General features: G+C 41.3%; 1 protein-coding gene across 3 annotated transcripts in view; it reads left to right on the plus strand.

Annotated features, from left to right (window-relative positions):
* Positions 1 to 24,596, plus strand: part of MSH3 (mutS homolog 3) — a 277,857-nt gene that overhangs the window by 161,766 nt on the left and 91,495 nt on the right. For 2 of the 3 annotated variants that reach the window (XM_040341617.1, XM_040341611.1), the window contains exons 16-17: positions 19,725 to 19,789; positions 23,883 to 23,999. In XM_040341617.1, the coding sequence (XP_040197551.1) occupies positions 19,725 to 19,789; positions 23,883 to 23,999 (182 nt within the window). The remainder of the gene's footprint in view (positions 1 to 19,724; positions 19,790 to 23,882; positions 24,000 to 24,596) is intronic. The other variant, XM_040341613.1, reaches the window with a different exon arrangement.

Here is a 24,596-nt window from a genome sequence, read left to right on the forward strand (position 1 = left end):
TGCCTGTTTTCTTTGATATAGCACTACCACTGGGTACTAAAGATTACTTTCAATGATTTTGTATGTTTTTACACTCAACGTGGTGTATTAGAGGGATGAGATTCTTGAGAAGGTTGAGGTAAAAAACCCATCCTAATCAGCATCTCCTACGTGTGTAATGCTACATAGCTTACCATGGTTTTTTTTCGTCAATGTGTGTATGACTGTTGGAGGCATAAGACCCCATAAACAGTATGGGGCCTGTTTATAGACGTTTTCACACATAATTACACATTTTCTTTACTATATTCAGTTGGAATAACTTGTGAATCAGGTGTAAAAAAAAAACTTTAAACCCGTAAGGTGTGCCTTCTTTCAAAAATGTAAACAAGAGAATGGTACGGCTTGCACTCACAGGTGCCTGCAAATATCTTTAGATATGTCAAATACACATACTAACTTCCATTAGAAAGTCTGCCCTTGGCCCTTCCATTTTCCATCTCCCACGCTTTCCCCTTGAGTACCGCCTGTCTCTGGCAAAACACTTAACCTTTTCTTCCCATTTTAACATTCTACACAGTGCATCCCTGCCCCGTGCTGCATAGCATTACATAGTTACATAGTTAGTCAGGTTGAAAAAAGACATAAGTCCATCCAGTTCAACCACAAACATTTGCAGTGAAAACATCTCCATTGGGTCCTTTTTTGTTACTACACATGCATGCCATGAGCCCATTCATGGGACAGCAGACATTAGGTTTTTAACCACTTGCTTACTGGGCACATATACCCCCTTCCTGCCCAGGCCAAATTTCAGCTTTTGGCACTGTCACGCTTTGAATGACTATTGCGTGGTCGTGCGACGTGGCTCCCAAACAAAATTGATGTCCTTTTTTTCCCACAAATAGAGATTTCTTTTGGTGGTATTTGATCACCTGTGCGGTTTTTATTTGTTGCGCTATAAACAAAAATAGCGACAATTTTGAAAAAAGCACAATATTTTTTAGTTTTTGCTATAATAAATATCCCATTTAAAAAAAATATATTTTTTTTTTTTCATTTTTTTCTGATACGTATACTTCTGCATATTTTTAGTAAAAAAAAAAAATCACAATAAGTGTATAGTGATTGGCTTGCGCAAGCGTTATAACGCCTACAAAATAGGGGATAGAATTATTACTTTTTTTTTTTTTTTTTTTACTAGTAATGGCGGCGATCTGCAATTTTTGTCACGACTGCGATATTACGGCGGACACTTTTGACAAATTTTTGGGACCATTCACATTTATACAGCAAACCGTGCTATAAAAATGCACTAGTTACTGTATAAATGTGACTGGAAGGGAAGGGGTTAATACTAGGGGGCATCAAAGGGTTAACTATGTACACTGGGCGTGATTCTTACTGTGGGGGAGGGGGACTGACTGGGGGAGGTGACTGATGGTTGTCCCTATGTACAAGGGACACACCATTGGTCTCCTCTCCCTGACAGGACGTGGAGCTCTGTGTTTATACACAGAGCTCCACGTCCCTGGCTCTGTGACGACCGATCGCGGCCGCCAGGCACACGCATCAGCACCTGTGTGACGCGGCGGGCGTCGTATATAGACCTTCAATTTCTGTCTGGTGAATAATGGAGCTTTCGATATCAGTAAAAAACAGATGGGGGTTCTTATGATTTTTTGCTAACATCATGTTTGTGAAGGTTCCCATTTATTGAGGTCATGATATATCTGGTCGTATTTAGTCACATTCAACGGGGCTGGTTCTGTAAGGTTTGAAAACGATTTGGTAGCTTTTTCAAACCATTTCTTCAGTTGTAATGCTATCCCAATTTCATTAGAGTTTCAAGTGACTTGACATGCTACAAAAAGTTTTAACATTACAAAGCAAGTCCAGTTGTAGATTTTTGTCCTGACATACACTTTAAAGGTTTTACCATTCTTGATTATTTTTATTTTTTTTACATGTAATTGGATGACCATGTAATTCACATTTATTTTAACCACTTGACCTCCGGAAGATTTACCACCCTTCATGACGAGCCATTTTTTGCAATACGGCACTGCGTAACTTCAACTCAAAACTGTGTGGTCATGCAACACTGTACCAAAATAAACTTTTTCCCACAAATAGAGCTTTCTTTTGGTGGTATTTGATCACCACTTTGTTTTAAATTTTTTGCGCTGTGAACATAAAAAGCAGACAATTTTGAGAAAAACATATTTTTTACTTTCTGCTATAAAAGACAGAGTACAAGTACTGATACTTTTTTTTCAAATACACGCAGATACCGATACTTTTTTTTTTTTGTCATGTGACAGTGCCACTAATATGCAGCACTGATAGGTGGCACTGATGAGGCGTGAACTGTGTCAGTAGTTTTTTGTTTTTAAAAATCAATGTGGTGTTGCGCTCTAGTGAATGATGGCTCATTACCATAAATAAAGTGCTAACGAGCTATCATTCACTAGAGCGCAACGCCACATATTGATTTTTATATATATTTATTGTTGGTACAGATTGACCAATCCGGTGTCTGCTGCAACTAGTGTTCCATTATTTATTATTATGAAGGTAGCGTGGGAATATTCTGTTTATTTAGTCTTTTTTTTTGTTTGTTTTTTTATATTACAATAAATTTTTAAATTTTTACAATGTATTTTTTTTTACAATTGCTTTTTGTGTATTGACCGATTTACCGGGTCCTTCCTCCACTCTCTATCCTGACAGATTCAGGACAAGGAGGAGCCAGGGAGGACACAGGGGACAAACTGGGAGGATCGGTGCAGCCAAGCACTGATCTCCCTGACAGCCACGGGAGGGAGAGGAGGAGAAGCAATATAGGGAGATCGGTGCTTGTAACTATCCCCACCATCGCACCGGTCAACTGTGAGGCTGCCTGACCACCCCTGCTACACTGAGGACGCCGGGTGTACTGGCCTCCTGCCAGGTATTGGGTCAAGCATCGGAGCATTTGCAGGAATATAAGTAGTCGGGCAAATACTCGGTATCGGCACCAATACTGTATCGGTGAAACCCTATTTCTGACACTTTGTGATCCATGCTAAAAATATGCACTGTCGCTATCCTAATGACACTGGCTGGGAATGGGTTAATCTCTAGAGCAATCAAAAGGGTTAAAGGGGTTGTAAAGGAAAAAATAGTTTTTCCTAAATGGCTTCCTTTACCTTAGTGCAGTCCTCCTTCACTTAACTCATCCTTCAATTTTGCTTTTAACCACTTAAGACCCGGACCTTTAGGCAGCTAAAGGACCCGGGCCAGTTTTTGCGATTCAGCACTGCGTCGATTTAACTGACAATTGCGTGGTGGTGTGACGTGGCTCCCAAACAAAATTGGCGTCCTTTTTTTCCCACAAATAGAGCTTTCTTTTGGTGGTATTTGATCACCTCTGCGGTTTTTATTTTTTGCGCTATAAACAAAAATAGAGCGTCAATTTTGAAAAAAATTCTATATTTTTTACTTTTTGCTATAATAAATATCCCCCAAAAATATATATAAAAAAATATATTTTTCCTCAGTTTAGGCCGATACGTATTCTTCTACCTATTTTTGGTATAAAAAAAATCGCAATAAGCTTTTATCGATTGGTTTGCGCAAAATTTATAGCGTTTACAAAATAGGGGATAGTTTTATTGCATTTTTATAAAAAAACATTTTTTTTACTACTAATGGCGGCGATCAGCGATTTTTTTCGTGACTGCGACATTATGGCGGACACTTCGGACAATTTTGACACATTTTTGGGACCATTGTCATTTTCACAGCAACAAATGCATTTAAAATGCATTGTTTACTGTGAAAATGACAATTGCAGTTTGGGAGTTAACCACAAGGGGGCGCTGATGGGGTTATGTATGACCTCATCTGTGTTTTTAACTGTAGGGGGGTGTGGCTGTAGGTGTGACGTCATCGATTGTGATTCCCTATAAAAGGGAACACACGATCGATGACGGCGCCACAGTGAAGAACGGGGAAGCTGTGTTTACACACAGCTCTCCCCGTTCTTCAGCTCCGGGGACCGATCGTGGGACTCTGCAAATTAATTTTGCAGCCAGTGTCTTCCTGGCTGGTGCGATCATTTACCCAGTAGGATCTCAACATGCTTGGGACACACAGTCGTACACACATATATACCATGTAGGTTAAGGAGATATTGCAAGCACCTACAGGTAAGCCTTAATGTAGGCTTAACTGTAGGTGCAATTATGCTATGAGGGTATACAACCGCTTTAACTGTGTGCCTACCCAGTGTATACTATGTGTTCTGCTTTTACTAGGGGAAGTAATGGATTCTAGTCCCTGCTTTTCAGGAACACAGAATCCATCCCTCCCACCCTTCCTTTTCAGAACCATGTAAACAAGGCAGATCCCCATTCTGTGTAGTTTACTGGTGATTGGCGGGTGCCAGAGATCATCTTCTGCTGTCACTGCGCGCCTCCTGCATGTGGCAGTCCAGAATCACATATATATACGTGATCTGACGCACAGCTGCCGCCCTGTAGCAAGTAAAACTGCTACTATATGGTGCGGATGACAGGCAGTTAAAGGATAACTAAAGGCAAAACGTATTTTTTCTCCTAGTTTTGGATAGAGTGATATGGCGATGGATTAGTAGACCTGTTGGGCTTTTATTGCTACCTCTGCCCCATTAGGAAGATTCACCCTCTCTATTTGTCCTGTTTGCTGTTATGATCAAAAGTGAAAAAAAAGACAATCTCAAATTTTGGGTTGTCCTTAGAACAGCAATAGAGAGGAAATTATCCAATGGGGATAGTAAATCTAGTGACCCTAGGGGCTTCAAGAGATTTCCTTTCACTTCCTGTTTTGGCTATGGGGCAGGAAGAAAAAGGTAAATCCATTGGGACGAAGATGGCCAAAAAAAAAGACAGGGGTTATAGCCTCATTTACTCTATCCAAAATAGAAAATATGTTTTGTCTATAGTTCTACAGTGTGCTTATTTTTTTTGTAAAAACAGCCAAAGCCAGCAAGACCATTAACAGTTCTACTTTAAATTAAAACACGTATAGCCAAAAACAATTTGTTGGTTTTGTAAAAACTTTGTGGCTCCTTTACTAAATCCAGTTCACATTAATGCCAGCATACCAACCTCATATATGCGCCTTTCTTTCCCTCTCCTTCCTCTACGTTTGCCAACTAATATGTGAGTGGAAGAGAGTAAGGCACGGTACAAATGTCGGCCAGTTCCTGTGAATTCGAACCATGTATAGGCAGGCTGAATGTACCAAGTTGATCGATCAACTAGGGTTCAACCAGCATTCCGGGTTTTACCTGCGATTTTTGATAGCGGCTGCTTCAGCCCCTACTAATAGTCACTGTCTTCTCCCGACGGGGAAAGCTTCCTCTACCCTCCCCTGCTGGGAGAAAACAATGGCTCTGCAGAAGGGATTCTCACATCAACAAAGTCTATACTAATGGAGAATTGAGCAAATTTTAACTCTGCGTATGGCTGGCCTAGGTCATATGTTCCTCCGGTCCTAGAAGTATCCAGTCTTTGATCCGGAGGATGACGTCACAGTGGTTAAAAAGCTTTATTCCAGAAACACAAATCCACGGTGTGATGGTCATTCACCTGCTCCAATACGTTTTGCCTTAAAGGGCTTAATCATGGAGACTATTGTGGTCCTAGGGGAAGATAGTCTTATACATAACATCAATCACAATTAATTGTTTCAACATACTTAACAGGATTAGCAATAACCAAATAACCCTCTGCGCAATCAGTTACTTTCTCTATTGCCAAAGGCTGTGAATATCCCCTTCAGTTGCTGCCAAACAAACTAAATATGTTATAAAAGTGATAGCGCTCTGAATAAATCAACATGAATCAAATCACAATACAAATACACGATGATCAGAAAAAAATATCTGTGTGCTGGAAATGATCATATACCTGCAGTATGTTAAATCCATATAAATCAAATCACAATATAAATATGTGGGAATAAAAAAAAAAGAAATTGTCTATGTGCTGAAAATAATTATTTGTGAATAATCCACAAGATTAATATTAACACTGGACCCTAAATAATATGTGGACACCACAAATCTGTTATTATTGGTTCTGTCTCCTTGGATATATAAGTCAACAATTCTTCACACTTGCTCATGACTGATACTATCCAGAGAATCTCTTGTACTCTCCACCTCTGTAACGGTCACCACCGTTTACGATATTCCCATTCCATCAACCACGACAGCTTATCTGACACTCCAACCATCCAACAGACACGATCCATATGGATTTCCCCAGAATAAACGAGACAAGCTCAGTTCTCTGAGTCAAAATGTATGAATGCATTTTAATGGTTAGCTCTCAGCTTTTTGTGCAGTACAGGCATGTTTACAGTAATCAAAGGAACAAAGGAACTCCCCACCCACACATCAAACAATGGGGGGGCTTCAATACACCTTTTCTTAGACAATGACATCCAGTTGAGCTAATTATTCCCCCAGACATTCCGTCTCCGACAATAAGTGATTCACCTGCATAATACACATTCCTTTACTAAACATAATTGACATGCTAATTCCCTACCCCTGAAAGGAGACATCTGACCTTTAGACTGCTAACTCACAACACATTTCTATCATCAATAGCATCTTCACACAATGAAAGGTCTTAGGAGCAGACATACTTAGTTAGCATCTCAACAGCCTAGGTTAAGCATTGAAGTAGACACTCTTATTGACCGGTTGGGGGTCAGCATGAAATCAAACTGTAATATTCCAAAATATCCTGCAAAACCTGAATTACCATCTCATGTAATTTATAATTAATCTTTCTCAGTCACCCTATGCCCAAAAGGGGCACAGGGTGACCCTAGACCCAAGAGTCATTAGTGACGCTGGCACAGGAGTACCCCACATCCTTCAAAAGTCTCTGGGTGTCCCGGGCCATTCTGTTACAACCTCCTTTCAGTCTGTGCGGTCACCTGGAGATGCTGACATATATATATATATATATATATATATATATATATATATATATATATATGAATAATATACAGTACTGTGTAAAAGTTTTAGGCAGGTACGAAGACCTCCCGTCCGCAATTGCTAATGCTTGGCCTTAATGATCCCTGAGGTGGGGGGCAGGGCTGTCTAGAGGGTGATGGCAGCTTCTAAAAGCGGGCCGGGAGGTATCATAAGGTGGTGGCGAGGCAATCGGTAAGAGGCAAAAGCAATTTATCTGTGGGACACAGGCTGCAGTTCTGCACACAGTATTATTACTAAACGGACAACAGGAGTGAGCCCTCTTTTCACAGGTCACTGCAGTTTGCTTCTCTTGTAATCTGGTGACTAAGACCCCTTTCACGCTGGGCAGACCCTGGCAGGAGTGTGCTTGATGAGCAGAGGATCTGTCCGCTGATCTCCGCTGAGCAGGGTGATGACTGGTACATGTCCACTTTACATGTGCAGAGTGGACACAAACACATTCCTGTTCTCCTCTACGGTTGGTCAGATAGGATCAGATTAGATGTAGGCGGGTTTATACCCGCCACTCCATAGAGGCGGGTATATCCAATCCACCTGAAAACCAGACAGGGGCACCTGATCAGATTGCTAGTGTGAAAGGGGCCTTAGTCCAATTTTTTTCTTCTTTTTTTCACAGTGAGTGCTTTCTCCACCCCCATGTGCCCCTAATCCCACCCCCCACCCAGCACTGCCACTTATCCCATCCCTCCCAGCACTGCCACGGATCCCATTCGACACCCTGCCAGCCCAGCCACCAATGAGTGAGCGGTAAAGATGTGCAGTAACCATTAGCAACCAATCAGTAAGCTGTAATATGTACTGTAACCTCTAGCAACCAGTAAATGAGCGGTAATTATATGCTGTAACCTCTGGCAACCAATTTACAGTTATTGCCTGAGCTGCTGCAGTAAACTGATTTTGAGTCTAGATGCCGTTTCTTGTATCTCTCAGGGTGGGGGTCTTGGCTGGGGCCAAGAAAATGTTTGCCCAGGGTCCAATCATTATTAAAAACGTATAAAAGTCCAGTAATGAGACATTGTCAAATTTTTCTTCAACTGCATGTGTTCCCTAAATGTAAAAGCATTTTTACAAAAAAAATCCCATAAAAAATCAAAATTGTAAGTTTATGATTTTGTGTCGAAATTAACACCAGAGCCCCCTTCCAGGTTATTATAAAACAGCATCTGTTCAGCTGGCTGGTCTCATGATCCAGAAAACATGACCAAATCTGCTCCATCCATTTTTTTTTTCTTGTACACCTGTAGGTAGTTATAATTACAATAGAATGCTTATTATTTATTAGATGTTTTCATATAACAAGCCACCCATCTTGCTACTTAGACATTGAAAGGCTATTGCCACGTTGTCAGGTTTTCTCCACATGTTGACACCAAGTATTAGATTGACAGCATTGTGCAATGTAGTAAAAATGATTGGCTCACAGTGCTGTACCTCCCATCCTAAGACCTGCTGTGGGAAGGAGTAAAATAAGCTAATACAAAGAGAGATTATTTTACTTATTTTTTTAAATGAACCCTGTACTACCATTAAACATAGTAACCTTCTAATATACAGAACACAGGTTTGTAAAGTGCTTAAAGAGCTCTTAACCTAGTGCCATCTATTATGGAAATCAGTGGCGACTGGTGTTTTTTTTTGGGGGGGGGGGGTGGCAATCTCCCTTCCTCCCATCCCCTGCTGTTTGCCGGTCAGTCCAGCACTTGCCCCCAAGTCCTCTCCTCCATGGCGGCTTCCAGCTCCTCCCCTCCTCCTCCTAGGCATCCAATAGGATCGCCTGTTCTTTCAGTTAATTGGGTGGCCGGTGTCGAAACCTGCTTCCTGATTGTCCGGGAGGAGGATCAATTATTACAACAGCGCATATTGATTCGCTGTTGTAACACACCTGGGTGGGCTCGGAGCGCACTCTCTGCGACCCATGCCCACCCTATATTGAAGCCTATTAGAATCGGTGCTTCAAAAAAACAGCCCCTCCGCATTGGAATCCATGTGCTGGTGTCCTGAAAAGGGACAGATGCATGGATAGGGGAGGCGACGATGGACAGGGGAGTGGCGGGGCCTGTGCACCCTTAAAGGGTCAATAAAGGATTTTTTTTTAGCTAAATAGCTTCCTTTACCTTACTGCAGTCCTGGTTTCATGTCCTCATTGTTCGTTTTTGCTTTGATGTTGCTGTAATTCCTCTCTGTTCTGGACACTTCCTGGTTGTCTGTTTCCTGATAACCACAGTACTGGGAGCTTTCTCACTGTGGTCACTAATTAATGAGGTGTGATTACTGTGCATCTAAACCCCCTCAGCACCAATCCAGTTTCGTTTTACAAACCATCACTGCCCTCTATTGGCTCTCTGGCTCTGTACATCAGAGAACCAGGAAACAACAGCAAAAACTAAACTAAACTGTAGGTACATTATATGATTGTTTTTTATCTGTTTTTAATAATTTTTGAAAGGAATCAGTTAACGATTATGTCTCTATACCATGTAAACAGTCATTTCAGCTAAAAAAAAAAAATTCATTTAGTGACCCTTTAATGGATGGGCCACCCTGATGGGAATACTGGCTTAATTCCCTGAGTTTACTGTTGGCCTCACTCCTCTTGCCTGCCATGCCTTTTTTCATTGGTGGAAGAGGGCAGAGCTGAGTGGAAAATGTTTGACTGTAATCAGCAGTCATATTACAAAGAATTTGGGGTCATGCACAATGCAGGGTAGCTATATTGTATGTCCTTGTTGTCTAGATTTAATAGTAGTTGGAGAAGTTTAATGTAAAAAATGCATTTAAAGGGGAGGTTCACCCTAAAAACGACTTTCTCTTATTACACTGGCCCCCCACATTACAATACGATTATGCCTATTAGGTTTTTTTTGATGCTGTACATACCTTGGTACAGCTGGTAACATAAAAAAGATAAAGGTGCATCAACTGGACAGGTATGGGACTAAAAGTGCACTTCCGGCGCCAGTGGACAATAAATTGTCTGATCCCAAGTGTAGAAAAAGAAGTGAAGGAAAGGTGTTGGATTTATCAATAGTAACTAAAATTGATAAAAAGATCCAAAGAGCTGCTATTTTAAAATGGGTAAAAAACCCAATAAAGCTATAAAAACAAAGTATCAAAATAAATATGGAACCGTGGTTCAAATGATAAAACAGCGCTAAGAAGTGTATAGCCCCAGGTAGGAGCTTTAAATATGAAAACAAAGGTGGTGTGCTAGGTGATCAATAAGCAAGGCGTGAGTGCACCCTGTACCCTATTTAAAGATTCACCAGACTAATAATAAAATTCCCAAATGGGATGCAGGCTTACCACAGCCTTTAAGAGGACTGGCTTGAAAAAGTCAATCCTCTCAGGCACAACCTCCTTATGTTTTCAGAATCTGCCACAGGTCATTCCAATGGGGGCACATATAGGCAAAAGAGAATACTCAATAGTGAAGTAAGACCAAAAAATATCCCACACAATGCCAGGAAAACAAAGCCCCCTTAAGTAAATGCCCGTACAGAAAAACCAAAGTAAATGAACAAGTAATCAAGCCTGTAATGTTCTGCTGTCACCGCCGTCCACGAGCACCAGGGGCCGCACGAGTGTTTGTATCGCTGGTAGCGCTGGTAACCAATGGTCAGCTTGTGGAGCGCAGAAAGACTTCCTGTGTTGCGCCGATGTAGCCACGCCCTGACGCGTTTCGTCACTTCCGACTTCGACTGAGGGCGTGGCTACACAGCGCTGTCACTCTCCCTTTATTCCCCGACATCCACAGCTATTGGATGGGAGGCCTCCGCCCTCCGGTTTTGATTGGTGCACAACGAACCGGGAGGAGGGGCGGACGCCAACTGTGTTGTACAGGGTCAGCAGGGAAACGTAGACTATTACTGCACGTTTTTTAATTGAGTACTATGTCTCCATAAAATAAAGTTTAGGATGCGCCAGCCGTAGTACAGCCTGTGGAATCATTGGTAAATGACTCCTGCATTCAAAAATGTAAAATTAAAAACGTAGAAACGTATTATGTATAATGACATTGAGCTAGTGCATGTGGGGTAACGGCCAATCAGGAGAACCCTGGGCGGGAGTTATGCAAATGGATCTACTGGCTGCGTTACAGGAATTTAGAAAACTCACTGCCATCAGCCAATCTGTAAGCACTAGGGCGGGTAAGATAGCTGTACATAATTGCAGACCAGAGTGAACAATATTGCTAACGTCTCAGACTTTATGCTGCAGGTATAAGACTGTGCAGTTGAAAAAGCTAGCCAAAAAATGCACCAGATATTAGTGTCTATGATGCATATGGGTAGTGATACTGTAAATACAGGTTGAATACATAAAACCCCCGTATGTTTGGTAATCATTTGTATAAGACACATACACAAAAAAGTGCAAATGTGGTAGTAGGTGCAGTATAGCTGAGGGAACAATATTAGCTATGTGTTCTCTTTACTTGTGGACCCCATATATATTGTGCTGGCTATATCGCACTAAGAAAGGGTGGGGGCATAGCTTGAGAGACATGTATATACTGAAGTGGCCCGTATAGTCAAACAAAAAGGTAACTAGATAAAAATCAGAATTACATAAATAAGTATTCTGTGTGAAAGAGTGATTCCAAATATGGATAAAATAAATAAATAAATAAATATAAATACACTGAATGTGGGAGGGAAGAAGAGTGTTGATGCACCCGGCATCATAATGAGGATGCACTGCAACAAAGGACAAGAGGCTGCCAGCGATTGGAAAGAGGAGGGTCAACGGACAAATTAATCACTAGCTGGCACTTATTTTTCAAAAACCAGCACGGATAAAAGGACTGTGATGATAAATAGATAAATATCGATAAATAAATATCAAAAAATATATATCAATAAAAAAGAGGATATCAATAAATGTTAAAAAAATATATTAAAAAAATATATAAATATATATTGATAAAATAATGGTAAAAAGAGTATGATAAAAAGTTATTATTAATAATATATCAATAAAAATCACTAATAAAGATATATTAGTAAAAGGGTTCGGGGTCTACGTCAGAATATCCAGAAAGGAAATCATGTGGAACGTCATGGAAGATTAGGAATCACTAATAAAACAATTTATATCGAGTTCTACATTCAAGCCTTTAGGCAAGAGCGTATCAGCAATATAGATCCACTCAGTCTCGCGCTTTGAGAGTTCTCTCACCAAATTAGAGCCTCTCCATGCCGGTTTGATATGGTCAATACCCCAAAATTTCAGGCCGGCTGGATCTTGGTTGTGATGTTGCAAAAAATGGAGCGACACACTGTGGTCTCTGTATCCCAGCTTAATATTTGCAACATGTTCGGCAATTCTCACTCTTAGGGCTCGTTTAGTTCTCCCAATGTACATCAACTTGCATGGGCATTCCAACATGTAGACCACATGGGTGGTGTTGCAGGTAATAAACTCTTTAACATTGAAAGTGATTCCGTTTGATGTGGATGTAAATGTTTCTATAGGGCCTCTAGATCTGTCAGCCTCCCTGCAAGGAAGACATTTTCTGCATGGGAAAAAACAGTCCTTATCCCAAAAAGATGGGGGTTTCCTTGGGGCATCGAGTACTTTCTTTATAATTTTGTCTCCGATGCTGACTGCCTTTCTATAGATGAACCCGGGATTAGTGGGTAATACTGTGTTTAAAACTTTATCCAAAAACAGGACATGCCAATGGGTTTTAAAAATTCTCTCAACTTCTTTGTACTGGCTGTGGAACCCTGAAATAAAACTCCACTCATGCACATTGATAGTGGTCTTAGGCCTAGTTGTGAGAAGGCAATTTGCTCTTGGTATCAGGGATAGATCGTTGATGACTTTGTCTAACTGAGCGTCTTTATAGCCCTTTTCAACAAATTTTCCTTTAAGGACCTTGGCCTGTGAGATAAAGTCGTTGTCATCAGTGCAATTACGTTTCACCCTCATTAGTTGTCCTTTGGGTATATTTCTAAGCCACATGGGATGATGCCCACTCTGTGTTGGGAGGTAGCTATTCGCATCAGTTGGCTTAAAATATACTTTAGTACCCAATTTATTACCATTCCTGAAAATGTTCAAGTCCAAAAAGTGTATACTCTGTAGATTGTATTCACTAGTTAAAACTATATTGCAGGTATTGGTGTTAAGATCATTTAAAAACTTTTCCAACGTTAAAAGAGAGCCCACCCATATAAAAAATAAATCATCAATATATCTTCGGTACAACAATAACTCCTTGGGTCTGGCATTAAAAATGGTCTTATCTTCCCATTCTGCCATGAACAGGTTGGCTATACTGGGGGCAAATTTAGCCCCCATGGCAACGCCGTTCTGCTGGGAGTAAAAACAACCATCATACCAGAAATAGTTATGACTTAGGCAGAAATCTAGACAGTTACGCAAAAATACTTTTAGGGTATGTGAGATATCATCCCTTACACAAAGTGCCCAATTAAGGGCTAAAAGTGCGTCATCGTGTTGTATCACTGTGTATAACGAGGACACATCTGCTGTTACTAAGAACACATCTTTTTGATCAGCAAGGTCTATTTCATCCAATTGAATGAGGAGGTCCTTTGTATCCTTCAAATAGGCTTTAGTGACCGTGACGCTTTTTTGCAAATAGTGATCAAGGAATTGGCCAAGTCGTGATGTCACAGAGCCAATTCCATTTACTATCGGTCTCCCAGGTGGATTTTCTAGGTCTTTGTGTATCTTCGGTAACGTATAAATGGTTGGTATCCTGCTGGAACTGGGAACTAGATATTTTCTTTCTTTAGTCGAGATGGCATGTGAATGGTAGCCCGCCTGTACCAGGATTTGTAAGTTTCTTTCGTATTGTGTTGTCGGATCACTCTTTAATTTTGTGTAGGTGTCTGTATCAGACAGCATCCCCATCATTTGGTTGTGATAAAATTGTTTGGATAAAATCACTATACCTCCACCTTTATCAGCTGGCCTGATAATAATATCATTCTTCTTTTCCAATAGCTCGATTCCGTCTCTAACATACCTCGGATTAACGTTCTTTTTAGGTTTTATGGGTTCCAAGTCCCGTAAAAGTAGTCCCTTAAAAACTTCCAATGGTTGATTAGACCCAAGGAGAGGGTTAAAGAGCGATTTATTTCCTAAGCCGCTATCGGTTGGGGGTGCCGGTGTTCTGTTACTAATGTTCAGATTCCTATTAAGAAAGTACTTTTTAATATTTAGTTTCCTGATATACTTGTGAATATCGATAAACACGTTAAATTTGTTTATTGGTCGATTTAATCCACACTTCAGGCCTAGATTTAAAACATTGGTCTCTTTATCGGTTAAAACTGCATTAGTGAGGTTAAAAATCCCTCCTACTCGTGATCCCTCACTCTTCTTCTCTTGTTTCCTCTTGGTCCGTCTTCCTCCTCTGCAACCTCTTGATCTCTTCTCCAAGCACCCGTTTGGGGTGCCCTTTCTCTGTCCAAATACGGGAGGTCCCTCCATTGGGGGTCCCTGTATGATGGTGGACCTTGTTGGGGATCCCTGTATTGGTAGTTCTGTGGAGGGTATGCCTGAGCTCTCCCCCTGTTCCCCCCTGTCCCTCTGCCCCTTTTCTGTCCCCCCGGCCTCTCCCTAAAAAAGGCCGGGGTGACTGGTATCTCATTCTGTTTTCCTCTTCTTGTAAGGACTCGTATCTATTGTACACCGGTATTGGGTATTGTCCACTGGCAGTTGCTGCTTGGTGGTTATAGGTGTTTGGTCCTTGATTTCTTCCCCTACCCCTTATGTGATTCGGAACACTTGATCTCGCAGGGGTGGAATTATTGGGGGGTGCATATGGAGGACCCAAATTCCGACTATTCACAGATTGGTGATAACCACTGGTGGTGGGTTGAGATCCATCAGTGGAAGTGGTTGGTTGGGTCTCCATAATATCGGCCTCATTCTCTATGGTTCCGGTATTATTTGTTTGCTGCCATAGGTAGATGGAATTGGTCCTAAAATCACCCAAATCCCGGTGAAATTTTTTAATTTTTGTCTTTTGTGTGTCTTGTGTGAACACCGGCACCCCCAACCGATAGCGGCTTAGGAAATAAATCGCTCTTTAACCCTCTCCTTGGGTCTAATCAACCATTGGAAGTTTTTAAGGGACTACTTTTACGGGACTTGGAACCCATAAAACCTAAAAAGAACGTTAATCCGAGGTATGTTAGAGACGGAATCGAGCTATTGGAAAAGAAGAATGATATTATTATCAGGCCAGCTGATAAAGGTGGAGGTATAGTGATTTTATCCAAACAATTTTATCACAACCAAATGATGGGGATGCTGTCTGATACAGACACCTACACAAAATTAAAGAGTGATCCGACAACACAATACGAAAGAAACTTACAAATCCTGGTACAGGCGGGCTACCATTCACATGCCATCTCGACTAAAGAAAGAAAATATCTAGTTCCCAGTTCCAGCAGGATACCAACCATTTATACGTTACCGAAGATACACAAAGACCTAGAAAATCCACCTGGGAGACCGATAGTAAATGGAATTGGCTCTGTGACATCACGACTTGGCCAATTCCTTGATCACTATTTGCAAAAAAGCGTCACGGTCACTAAAGCCTATTTGAAGGATACAAAGGACCTCCTCATTCAATTGGATGAAATAGACCTTGCTGATCAAAAAGATGTGTTCTTAGTAACAGCAGATGTGTCCTCGTTATACACAGTGATACAACACGATGACGCACTTTTAGCCCTTAATTGGGCACTTTGTGTAAGGGATGATATCTCACATACCCTAAAAGTATTTTTGCGTAACTGTCTAGATTTCTGCCTAAGTCATAACTATTTCTGGTATGATGGTTGTTTTTACTCCCAGCAGAACGGCGTTGCCATGGGGGCTAAATTTGCCCCCAGTATAGCCAACCTGTTCATGGCAGAATGGGAAGATAAGACCATTTTTAATGCCAGACCCAAGGAGTTATTGTTGTACCGAAGATATATTGATGATTTATTTTTTATATGGGTGGGCTCTCTTTTAACGTTGGAAAAGTTTTTAAATGATCTTAACACCAATACCTGCAATATAGTTTTAACTAGTGAATACAATCTACAGAGTATACACTTTTTGGACTTGAACATTTTCAGGAATGGTAATAAATTGGGTACTAAAGTATATTTTAAGCCAACTGATGCGAATAGCTACCTCCCAACACAGAGTGGGCATCATCCCATGTGGCTTAGAAATATACCCAAAGGACAACTAATGAGGGTGAAACGTAATTGCACTGATGACAACGACTTTATCTCACAGGCCAAGGTCCTTAAAGGAAAATTTGTTGAAAAGGGCTATAAAGACGCTCAGTTAGACAAAGTCATCAACGATCTATCCCTGATACCAAGAGCAAATTGCCTTCTCACAACTAGGCCTAAGACCACTATCAATGTGCATGAGTGGAGTTTTATTTCAGGGTTCCACAGCCAGTACAAAGAAGTTGAGAGAATTTTTAAAACCCATTGGCATGTCCTGTTTTTGGATAAAGTTTTAAACACAGTATTACCCACTAATCCCGGGTTCATCTATAGAAAGGCAGTCAGCATCGGAGACAAAATTATAAAGAAAGTACTCGATGCCCCAAGGAAACCCCCATCTTTTTGGGATAAGGACTGTTTTTTCCCATGCAGAAAATGTCTTCCTTGCAGGGAGGCTGACAGATCTAGAGGCCCTATAGAAACATTTACATCCACATCAAACGGAATCACTTTCAATGTTAAAGAGTTTATTACCTGCAACACCACCCATGTGGTCTACATGTTGGAATGCCCATGCAAGTTGATGTACATTGGGAGAACTAAACGAGCCCTAAGAGTGAGAATTGCCGAACATGTTGCAAATATTAAGCTGGGATACAGAGACCACAGTGTGTCGCTCCATTTTTTGCAACATCACAACCAAGATCCAGCCGGCCTGAAATTTTGGGGTATTGACCATATCAAACCGGCATGGAGAGGCTCTAATTTGGTGAGAGAACTCTCAAAGCGCGAGACTGAGTGGATCTATATTGCTGATACGCTCTTGCCTAAAGGCTTGAATGTAGAACTCGATATAAATTGTTTTATTAGTGATTCCTAATCTTCCATGACGTTCCACATGATTTCCTTTCTGGATATTCTGACGTAGACCCCGAACCCTTTTACTAATATATCTTTATTAGTGATTTTTATTGATATATTATTAATAATAACTTTTTATCATACTCTTTTTACCATTATTTTATCAATATATATTTATATATTTTTTTAATATATTTTTTTAACATTTATTGATATCCTCTTTTTTATTGATATATATTTTTTGATATTTATTTATCGATATTTATCTATTTATCATCACAGTCCTTTTATCCGTGCTGGTTTTTGAAAAATAAGTGCCAGCTAGTGATTAATTTGTCCGTTGACCCTCCTCTTTCCAATCGCTGGCAGCCTCTTGTCCTTTGTTGCAGTGCATCCTCATTATGATGCCGGGTGCATCAACACTCTTCTTCCCTCCCACATTCAGTGTATTTATATTTATTTATTTATTTATTTTATCCATATTTGGAATCACTCTTTCACACAGAATACTTATTTATGTAATTCTGATTTTTATCTAGTTACCTTTTTGTTTGACTACGGGCCACTTCAGTATATACATGTCTCTCAAGCTATGCCCCCACCCTTTCTTAGTGCGATATAGCCAGCACAATATATATGGGGTCCACAAGTAAAGAGAACACATAGCTAATATTGTTCCCTCAGCTATACTGCACCTACTACCACATTTGCACTTTTTTGTGTATGTGTCTTATACAAATGATTACCAAACATACGGGGGTTTTATGTATTCAACCTGTATTTACAGTATCACTACCCATATGCATCATAGACACTAATATCTGGTGCATTTTTTGGCTAGCTTTTTCAACTGCACAGTCTTATACCTGCAGCATAAAGTCTGAGACGTTAGCAATATTGTTCACTCTGGTCTGCAATTATGTACAGCTATCTTACCCGCCCTAGTGCTTACAGATTGGCTGATGGCAGTGAGTTTTCTAAATTCCTGTAACGCAGCCAGTAGATCCATTTGCATAACTCCCGCCCAGGGTTCTCCTGATTGGCCGTTACCCCACATGCACTAGCTCAATGTCATTATACATAATACGTTTCTACGTTTTTAATTTTACATTTTTGAATGCAGGAGTCATTTACCAATGATTCCACAGGCTGTACTACGGCTGGCGCATCCTAAACTTTATTTTATGGAGACATAGTACTCAATTAAAAAACGTGCAGTAATAGTCTACGTTTCCCTGCTGACCCTGTACAACACAGTTGGCGTCCGCCCCTCCTCCCGGTTCGTTGTGCACCAATCGAAACCGGAGGGCGGAGGCCTCCCATCCAATAGCTGTGGATGTCGGGGAATAAAGGGAGAGTGACAGCGCTGTGTAGCCACGCCCTCAGTCGAAGTCGGAAGTGACGAAACGCGTCAGGGCGTGGCTACATCGGCGCAACACAGGAAGTCTTTCTGCGCTCCACAAGCTGACCATTGGTTACCAGCGCTACCAGCGATACAAACACTCGTGCGGCCCCTGGTGCTCGTGGACGGCGGTGACAGCAGAACATTACAGGCTTGATTACTTGTTCATTTACTTTGGTTTTTCTGTACGGGCATTTACTTAAGGGGGCTTTGTTTTCCTGGCATTGTGTGGGATATTTTTTGGTCTTACTTCACTATTGAGTATTCTCTTTTGCCTATATGTGCCCCCATTGGAATGACCTGTGGCAGATTCTGAAAACATAAGGAGGTTGTGCCTGAGAGGATTGACTTTTTCAAGCCAGTCCTCTTACAGGCTGTGGTAAGCCTGCATCCCATTTGGGAATTTTATTATTAGTCTGGTGAATCTTTAAATAGGGTACAGGGTGCACTCACGCCTTGCTTATTGATCACCTAGCACACCACCTTTGTTTTCATATTTAAAGCTCCTACCTGGGGCTATACACTTCTTAGCGCTGTTTTATCATTTGAACCACGGTTCCATATTTATTTTGATACTTTGTTTTTACAGCTGGTAACATGCTGGTGATTGACGTTTTGCCAAAAAACAAGCTCCCCGTCGCGTAAGCTGCGTCACGATTGGCGAAAGGAGCCGAACGGCGATTCGGCACTATACTGCGCCTGCGCATCGCCGTTCGGCTCCTTTCGGCAATCGTGACGCGGCTTACGCGACGGGGGGAGCTCGTTTTTTGTCAATCACCAGCATGTTAGGAACGCCCACTCCCGCGGGACTCGCAACCCGGAAGCAACGGGTGAATTAGCTGTACCAAGGTATGTACAGCATAAAAAAAAAAAACAAATAGGCATAATCGTATTGTAATGTGGGGGGCCAGTGTAATAAGAGAAAGTCGTTTTTAGGGTGAACCTCCCCTTTAATTTTTTGGAGGGAATAAGTAACAGGATTACATAGCGTTTTCAGACAGGAGTAAGTAATGACCAGTCTGTTTTTTCAGTACAGGTTTCCTTTAATCAAGATTGATCATGGTTGTGTGTTCAAATTGGTTGTTAATAAGCCTAACAGAGTTTGGTACTTATGTGATTATACCTATTCATGTTCTTGCATCTGTACTACAAAACCTAGGTTGCATATTATTTTTACACTGTAAATTTTATTTTACTTATATTTAATTTTTTTTTTAAGTTTTTAATAGAAGTGAAGAATTCCTTGGTGTCTAAAGTGCCATCCAACTGGGTCACTGTAAGCAGGTATGTGTTTGATTTGCTATTGTATATATGTTGTCCTGTTAAAGGATAAGTTCGCTTTTAAAAAGAAATATGCATTTACTATTTGTTAAATCTTTTTGTAGAAGTCTGGCAAGCATTCCACCTAAAAACAAAGCAAATTTGTCAAGCCCTGCTTTTTTTTATCCTGACATGCACCCTACCCTGTTCATTACCTACTCCTGAAACTTGCATTCTGTACATTCCTTATCTCGACCCAGGGCAGTGTAGGCTAAGTTTATTTTTTTTTCAACCATACCCTTTAATGCCCCGCCCACTACCACAGCAATTTGGCAACTCTCGCAATTAGTCAAGGCATGTTATGTGTACTGCGTCATTTTTCTGCTCAGGGTGCCCAATGTATTTTGTTTTCATACATTGACTGTCTGCCTCTTGTCAAATGTCTGTGGCCGATTGTTGGAGGTCGTGTTAAAAATGGTAGTGTGATTTTGTGGGTGTGGCTACAAATATTGTCAGAGCAGGGTGTTGTGGTTATGCACCCCCAATAGGCATGTCCATGATGCCCTGCACTCACAGAAAGTGGGTGGATTGACATCAAGCTTCATTCAGCTCAGAAGAGGAGCAACGCTGGATCACAGAGTGTGAGACTGCGTAGGACAGCGCTAAAGAGTAGGTAAGTATTGCAGCGATAGCTAAAGTCTTTACTTTTCCAGGTTCTGGGGGGGACTATTTTAATTATGATTTATATATAGTGAAATTGTGCTATAACAGCGAATATAAGTGTTTGTAGCCTAAAAAATCAATTCACTGTCAGACCCTCACCTTTATCAGGCGATCATGCACAGTGTAAGTGTTTATTGCAATAGATACCCTTTTAAAGAACTTTTTTTTTATAATATATAGATCTTCAGACCGGTCACGTGACTCCAGGGCTACAGCAAGAGGGGCCGAGCTCTCCCTCTGACGTCAGCTGTGAGGTCGTGACCACCGTGCTGGCTGCTCAGCCCCTCCCACTGTAGCCCTGGATTGGAGTAGCGGAGTGGCTGGGAGTCACTGGCCTGAAGATATCTGACAAATTTATTTAGAGGCATCGATTTAAAAAAAAACATACACTGTGAGTTCTTGCTGGATGAAGGACAGGGGCAGGCAGTGAACTTGTATGTACTACCAACAGCGGCATGTGGGGGGAGGGAGAGGCCAGAGGAGCACAGAGGAGAGAGTGGGTGACAGAGGCATGTAAATTGACCACAGTGTCAGAGCTCAGCAGTCATGATAAACCACAGACAGAATAAGCCAGGTTTTTTACAGTTTAGAGCTGAGCAGGTTAGACATCATGAACACTGTGCTGTTTAACCTGCTATAAAGGAACAGGATCTATTTTTTTTTTTTTTTTGGGGGTTACAAACACTTTAACCCTAAATGCTAAACCTACCATTGATCTAAACTTTACTAAGGCTGCATTCACACCTGAGTGACTTGGAAACGCAGGCAGAAACCTGCTAAAAACATTCCAAAACAATAAAAAAAAAAGTTTCCTAGCTGCACCTCAAAAGGGTAGCAGTGACACATTTTGTGACAGGAAAAATGCACGTCTCCAAACGCGCTCGGCTCAGTGCCAAAAATTAGTACTTCAGCTCAGTTGCCACGTTTGTCACGTGACAGGCAGCCCTTTCAAGTCAATGGGCTGTTGTGCCAAAATACTTAACGCCAAACGCGTCACGTCGCTCAGGTGCGAATGCTTCCCAACACTGGCAGCCCTCTTTCTTTTTCCGCTTTTTGAATCGTGAACATTTGCTGCACCAACACTCATATTCAATAACCCTGTCATAACAAGTAAGCACATGTTCATTTTATTGCTCTTTATTTAAATGTGATCCAATTACCATAATGTAGTGGGAACAGTTACACGGCACATATTTATTCAAATGAGCATAATCCTTTTCACGTTCCTAAACAAGATTGGTCGAGGGAGGGTGCAGCATTTTATTTGTTCAGTTCATAAAAATGTCCTTATGTTCGCAAACACGTATTATGAAATTCCATGAAAGACATTCTCAGTGCTCTTCACCATAGTAACCTGCTTCTCTATTTATAAGAAGAGATATATGAATCAACAGAGCCTAATGCCGTGTACACGCGATCATTTTTCAGCATGAAAAAAAACTCCTTTTAAAAAAATGTAATTTAAAATGATGGTGTGTGGGCTTCACGTAATTTTTCGGCTTCTGAAAAACGACAATTTTTTTTTTTAGAGCATGCTGCATTTTTTAACGACGTTTTAAACGTTGTCGTTTTTCGAGTTGTAAAATATGATCGTGTGTGGGCTAAAACGATGTTAAAAACCTGCGCATGCTCAGAAGCAAGTTATGAAAAAGCGCAAATCATCTTTTACTAACACGGAATCGGCTAAAGCAGCCCCAAGGGTGGCGTCATCCGCATGGAACTTCACCTTTATAGTGCCAATGTACGTGTTGTACGTCACCGCGCTTTGCTTGAGCATTTTTAAAAAACGATGGTGTGTGGGCAACGTCGTTTTAACTACTAGCCGACCGCGCACAGTCATTATACGGCGGCAGGTCGGCTCTCCTGGGCGAGAGCCCGTAGCTATACGGCGGCTCTTTGAGCGACTCCCGTGCGTGTGCCCGGTGGGCTCGATCGCCGCCGGGCACACGCGATCGCTCGTTACAGAGCGGGGACCGGGTGCTGTGTGTGTAAACACACAGCTCTCGCTCCTGTCAGCGGGGGAAATGCTGATCTTCTGTTCATACAATGTATGAACAGAGGATCAGTGTTTCCCCTAGTGAGGCCACCCCCCCACAGTAAGATAACACACAGGGACATACTTAACCCCTTCCCTGCCAGTGGCATTTTTATAGTAATCCAATGCATTTTTATAGCACTGATCGCTATAAAAATGCCAATGGTCCCAAAAGTGTGTCAAAAGTGTCCGAAGTGTCCGCCATAATGTCGCAGTACCAAAAAAAAATCACTGATCGCCGCCATTACTAGTAAAAAAATATATTAATAAAAATGCCATAAAAATACCCCCTATTTTGTAAATGCTATAACTTTTGCGCAAACCAATCAATAAACACTTATTGCAATTTTTTTTTTACGAAAAATATGTAGAAGAATACGTATCGGCCTAAACTGAGGGAAAAAAAATGTTTTTTTAAATATTTTTGGGGGATATTTATTACAGCAAATAGTAAAAAATATTCATTTTTTTCAAAATTGACGCTCTATTTTTGTTTATAGCGCAAAAAATTAAAACCGCAGAGGTGATCAAATACCACCAAAAGAAAGCTCTATTTGTGGGGAAAAAAGGACGCCAATTTTGTTTGGGAGCCACGTCGCACGACCGCACAATTGTCAGTTAAAGCGACGCAGTCCCAAATCGCAAAAAGTGCTCTGGTCTTTGGGCAGCAATATGGTCCGGGGGTTAAAGCGGATGTGCCACTAAAAAAATATATTAAAAGCCAGCAGCTACAAATACTGCAGCTGCTGACTTTTAATATAAGGACACTTACCTGTCCTGGAGTCCAGCGGTGATCGCAGCAGATGACGAGCCGATCGCTCGTCACCCTGCTGCCCCCCCCTCCATCCACGGTGAGGGAACCAGGAAGTGAAGCGCTCCGGCTTCACTGCCCGGTTCCCTACGGCGCATGCGCGAGTCGCGCTGCGCCCGCCGATTGGCTCCCGCTGTGTGCTGGGAGCCGAGTGTTCCCAGCATACAACGGGGGACGGACGGGAAGCGGAGAAAAAACCCGTCCTTTGCCCGCATCGTAGGGCCGGAAGTGGGTGCAGATACCTGTCTGTAGACAGGTATCTGCACCCCCCTCCCCCCTGAAAGGTGTCAAATGTTACACCGGAGGGGGGGAGGGTTCCGATCAGCGGGACTCCACTTTAGAGTGGAGATTCGCTTTAAGTGGTTAATGATGAAGTTGGAAAGTTTCTACATGCCGAAAAACTTCGGTTTTTTTTCATGCCGAAAAATGATTGTGTGTATGCGGCATAAGTTCTCCATAATGGTGCTATTTTGTTATTGCAAATTGTTTTCAGTGATTACATAACTGATTTCTTAGTAACCTTGATTTCTTCTTTTCTTTCTTCTCAGTACAAAGGCGGTCAGTCGCTTCCACTCTCCTTTTATTGTAGAAAATTACAGACATCTGAATCAGCTTCGGGAGCAGTTAGTCCTTGACTGCAATACTGAATGGCTACGTTTTCTTGAGTGAGCTCTTCAGTCATTAAACATTTATAGACCGTTTGCTTGTAGTGCTGGATTGCTGTACTAGGGGCTAATACCATTGGTCCAGCAGCAGAATTGGAGAGTTATTATGCTCTGAATTGATACACACCAATCTTTAGAATGAAATCGTCTTTTAAGATCAAGCAGGTGCTGTGAAATCTGGCTATTAGGAGCCAAGTGATGACATCTGGATTAGCTCAATACACAACACAGATCACTACCCTCATTTCTGTATTCTTTGCCAGCATAGTATGACATGCAGCTGACTGAGGGGAACACATAACTAATGTCTTTACAGGGGTAGGGATAATAAAAGCCTTGCTGGCAACTTTTAAAATAATTGATAGCAATGTTTTTCGGCTAAACGAATGCCTTTAGGCTCATTAAAGAAGAGTGCCAATCAAAATAAATATTACTAATAAACAGCAAACCTGTCTTTACTCTGAGCTTCTAGTATGCATCAAATGCCCATAATTATTAAACTTCCTAGGAATTAATTAAATAAACAAACCTTCTTAACGGGCTAGTCATTAAAGCCTAAGTGCAGCCAAAATAAAAAGCACAAAAATCAGCACAAGG

Source organism: Rana temporaria, chromosome 1 (assembly GCF_905171775.1).
Source record: "Rana temporaria chromosome 1, aRanTem1.1, whole genome shotgun sequence".
NCBI lineage: Eukaryota > Metazoa > Chordata > Amphibia > Anura > Ranidae > Rana > Rana temporaria.